The 4,306-nt window shown below is 41.9% G+C and overlaps 1 protein-coding gene across 1 annotated transcript; it reads left to right on the forward strand.

The window, feature by feature from the left end:
• Nucleotides 1-1,643: 1,643 nt before the first annotated feature.
• On the forward strand, nt 1,644-3,236 carry LOC127767755 (uncharacterized). The gene has a single exon (XM_052293192.1). The coding sequence runs from the start codon at nt 1,724-1,726 to the stop codon at nt 2,684-2,686; it is 963 nt and encodes a 320-aa protein (XP_052149152.1). The 5' UTR covers nt 1,644-1,723; the 3' UTR covers nt 2,687-3,236.
• Nucleotides 3,237-4,306: the final 1,070 nt, after the last annotated feature.

Below are 4,306 nucleotides of genomic sequence, written 5' to 3' on the forward strand. Positions count from 1 at the left end.
AACTGATGCTTTAGATGCCAGTTTATCTTGTTTTTTTTTTGAGCACTGATCAGCACCGCAGCCGAATACTCTAAGGGTCCCTTTGAATCACAGGGTTGAAAAAATAGAGGAATAGGAAAAACACAGGATTCTGATAGGAATTGAAGTGTAAAATAGAGGATTGCAAAACACAGGAAAAACATAGGAATGATCGTTTGATTGGAGCGCAGAAAAAACGTATGAATCGGATAAGAGAGATAGACTCGGGAATTTTCCAAGAGGTTAGAGCTCTTGCTATATTTCCTCCAAAATCCACATACAATTTGCCATTCCATAGGAATTTCATAGGATTTGGAAAACTTCAATCTTTTAAATCAAAGGGCCAAGTAGGAAAATTTCCTATAGGATTTGAATCCTATGAAATTCCTAGATAAATCCTTTGATTCAAAGGGGCCATAAATTTTTATTTGTGGTTTAATTGATATAATACCCCGACTTGGTCTGATTAATCACATGCTAGATTAACCAATTTTTCATCAACAGAAAAACTACAGCCAAAGACAATATAGAAGTCAATATTCAGAGTTTCTTGGTTTCTTCCCCAGTTACAATTCACCTGTGCAAATATATCATTCTAGAATGTCATGTTCAATGAATGAACATTTTCACATGTGGATTGAAGACAGGTAATCCATCGAATGCAGGCAAGATGTGATTTATGCCAGAAAGCAAAGTTTTCTATAGACCAAATAAAACACCGAAAAAACATGAGAATAAGGGCCCGTCATTGTAGTATTATAAGTTAGAACAAAAAGATTTCATTTGGGCTCTCTCTACTGGTCAATTCACAGAATTTGTTTTTTGTGTCAATCACTTTTCTCAACACTAGATCAATATCCTATTACTCACTTATTTTTCCCCCAATTGTCGACCATAAACTTTAAAAGTGCTTCCCTGATATAGAAAAATTTCTATGATCTATATAAGCATAAAAATGCGTTTAAATTTGTCTAATTAATAAAAATAAAGAAAAATAGAAGTTTCACTATTCTATATTATATTATGCAAGTTTATTTTACGAATTGTGTATGTCTAGTTTATAAATTGTGCAAGTATAGATGACAGAAAATGAAGAGAATAAAACTGTGTGGTTGTCAAATGGCAATGCTGTTTTTTTTTCTCTTTTGAAGAATAGGCAAGAGATTTTGCCTAATAGTTCAACATAGAAAGGGAGAATAAAAATATATTAAACCTTTTTGTAAGGAAGCATGAATCTTATTAGACGATTTTAGAATTAGCCCATGCAATAAGATAATTTGAATTGTTGAAATTGGCACGCTTAGACATAATGGTTGCTTGCTTTTCATGGAATCAGGCAATTATCTTGCCAAAATTGATAACCTCACTCAACAAGAAAGTCGAACTGAACAATTCAAATGCTAATACTCTTTCCCTCATATTTTATTTGTAAGAGAACCTAAAGATTAATGACTATATTATAATTATAATTATATTATAATTGTCTGCTCTAATTTCGTTACTGACTTGTCCAACAAAATGTCCAACTCGCCACGTATAAATTGACGGGATGACCACCACGCAGCACGCATCATCGCCTCTCTGACAAGGGACAACTCTGTTTTCTCACAACCCAAGAGACCCAAATGCAAAAGCAAACTTAGCAGCCACCTCTTTGCTTCCTCCCTTCCTCCAAACAAAGACAAAGCAAGCGAAGAAACCATCAATGGCGAGCCAGGACACCGCGCCGCAATGCCGGCCGGGCGCTGGAGCCGCCACCGACAGCTCCACCTCCGTCTCCGTGGCTCCCGAGGAATTCGAGTTCTTCGTGCTCCCGTCCGGTGGCCTCGCCCTCGCCGGCGCGGACGAGGATGGCATGTGCGTCGCCGACGAGGTATTCTCCGACGGGAAGCTCCTTCCGCTGCGGCTCTCATCCGCAAACCCCGTGGAAGCGGCAGCGCTCCGGCTGCTCCGCTCGGACTCGCTCGACGGTGCCACGACGGCGTCGTCCGCCAGCGGCTTCAGCTCGCGCTCCGACAGCCGGAGCGCGAGCTCGAGCAGCAGCAGCAGCAGCTGCGTCAGCCGGAGCACCTCGCAGAAGAGCGCGTCCTCCGACACCGCCGGCCGAAGCAACCAGCCGTCCAAGGCCGCCTCGTCCGACGCCCTCCTGCCGCCGCGGCGGCGGCCGCTGTCGGGCAGCCTGTTCTACGCGCACCCGAGCCCGTCACCGCGTCCGTCGCAGCGCTTGAGCGGCGGTGGCGGCGGCTCGGCAGGGCGGCGCAGCACCGGGTCCGCGCCGCCGGCATCGTGGGGCCTCCTACGCCTGGGCATCGTCGGCGCCCCCGACGTCTACCCGCCTCGTCCCGCTCCCGCCGCGGCGAGAGGAGGGAGCCGCAGCGCGAGGTTCGAGCAGCCGAGAGCCGCCGCTAAGGATGCGGTGGCATGGGAAAAGAATCTCCCGTTGGGCTTCCTGGGCGCCGGTCTTGTGTGCAACTGCTCGCCGGACGCCGTCGAGCCTGTCGGCTCGGCGGAGGCCGCGGCGGCGGCGGCGGCGAGGAGGCGGAGGAGGAAAGTAGCAGAGAAGAACACGGGAGAGGTGAAGAGTGGACAGAGCAACACTATTCGTCGGAGTAGAATCCTTGAGTGGTTAGAGGAACTCTCCATTTCCAAGGAAAAAACCGCTACTTAGACATAATTATTTTGTTTTTCTGTTCAATCCCAATTTTTTCATTTATATGTTCATTGTTTATTTCAGTTTTTATAGTTAGGAGTACTACTGTAAAAGAAAAAACAAAGTCGTTTCTTCACCAATTAATTGGTTGATCAATATGAAGATGAAGAAGGCACTTCATTTCACGATTAGCCTGATACACGCCGTCAAATTACACCATTTCGCCACAAACAAAAAAACTTCCAGGTTTCACAAAAATGTCATTTCATACTTTGGAGAAGAATTACGGGAACAACTTAAAAGTTAACTTTGTTGCACTTCATTTATACAATATTGAAAAAATGAATCATTTTTTTACGAGTGATATAATTTTTCAAACTCATGAGTGATATAATTCATTTAACAAGAGAAAACATGCCAGAATAGTTGAAGAAGTATGTGGAATTTGCAAAACAACCTGCACTTAAGAAAAAAAAACATATAATACATTTGAAACTTTTCGCCACTCTTGGGAAGAGAAAAATTACATTACGGCTGTGTTTAGTTAACTTCAAACTTTCAAAAATTACATCACATCAAATGTTTAGACATATGCTAGGAGTATTAAATGTGGACAAAAAACCAATTGCTCAGTTTGTATGTAAATTGCAAGACGAATCTTTAAGCCTAATTACACCATGATTTGATAATATGGTGCCACAGTAAATATTTTGTTAATGACAGATTAATTAGGCTTAATATATTCGTCTCTCAGTTTACAGGCAGAATCTATAATTTGTTTTATTATTAGTCTATGTTTGATATTTAAAATGTGTTTCCGTATACTTAAATTTTTTTCAAAAAGGAACTAAACACGGCCTACATTGCATGCCTGTGATGCTATGATGGCATCATGGGGCTATGGAAAAAGTCATGGCATTGCTTGCCGAGACTCCAGAGGAAAGGGAAAAGCAAAAACAAAGGTTGCTTTCCTATTGTACGGGGATACAAGTTAAAATATTCTTCCCTTCCTGTCGTGGTCTACCAAGTGAAAAAGGAACGCAAAAAACCTTGGTTTTTATTATATGCGGCAACACAAGACTGGTTGTGATAATTCATAACATCGCGCGGTTTTTGAGTAACTTATGTTTTTAATTAGAGTTCATTATTACTCAATGAATCACATGGCGCGCGAGGTCGCTTAAGGCTTGATCGAAGCTAAAGTAGCCATCCTTGTTTTCAACAAATTCAGTCGACTGATGCTACCCACATATAAATTTGTTCCAACTTATAATTTGGTTTTGCAGTTTTTTGATACATATCGACGGTTTGGTGATCATTGAATGGAACAGTTTGGTGATCATTGAATGGATCTTGAATGGTATATATATGTGAATGGATGTGTGAATATGGATGTGATGGCTTAATATATGTTTGATTTGTGGATTAGTGTGAATGGCATATATGTGAATGGATGTGTGAAAGTGGACGTGATCACTGAATGTTTTGGATCACCGAATGTTTGCTCTGTAAAAGGACGTGTGAATGGGGTTGCTGGGAAAGGAAATATATATACCTGCTTCTGTCATTTTGCAGCAGGCATAACTAGCAAAGGCCTGAGGCTAGAAAAAAAAACAATTTTTCTTTTGTTGGCAAAAT

The sequence above is a fragment of the Oryza glaberrima genome, chromosome 3, assembly GCF_000147395.1.
Source record: "Oryza glaberrima chromosome 3, OglaRS2, whole genome shotgun sequence".
NCBI lineage: Eukaryota > Viridiplantae > Streptophyta > Magnoliopsida > Poales > Poaceae > Oryza > Oryza glaberrima.

Bases quoted from the DNA above. Each gene is read 5' to 3' on its own strand.
- LOC127767755 (XM_052293192.1), top strand. From the start codon at position 1,724: ATGGCGAGCCAGGACACCGCGCCGCAATGCCGGCCGGGCGCTGGAGCC.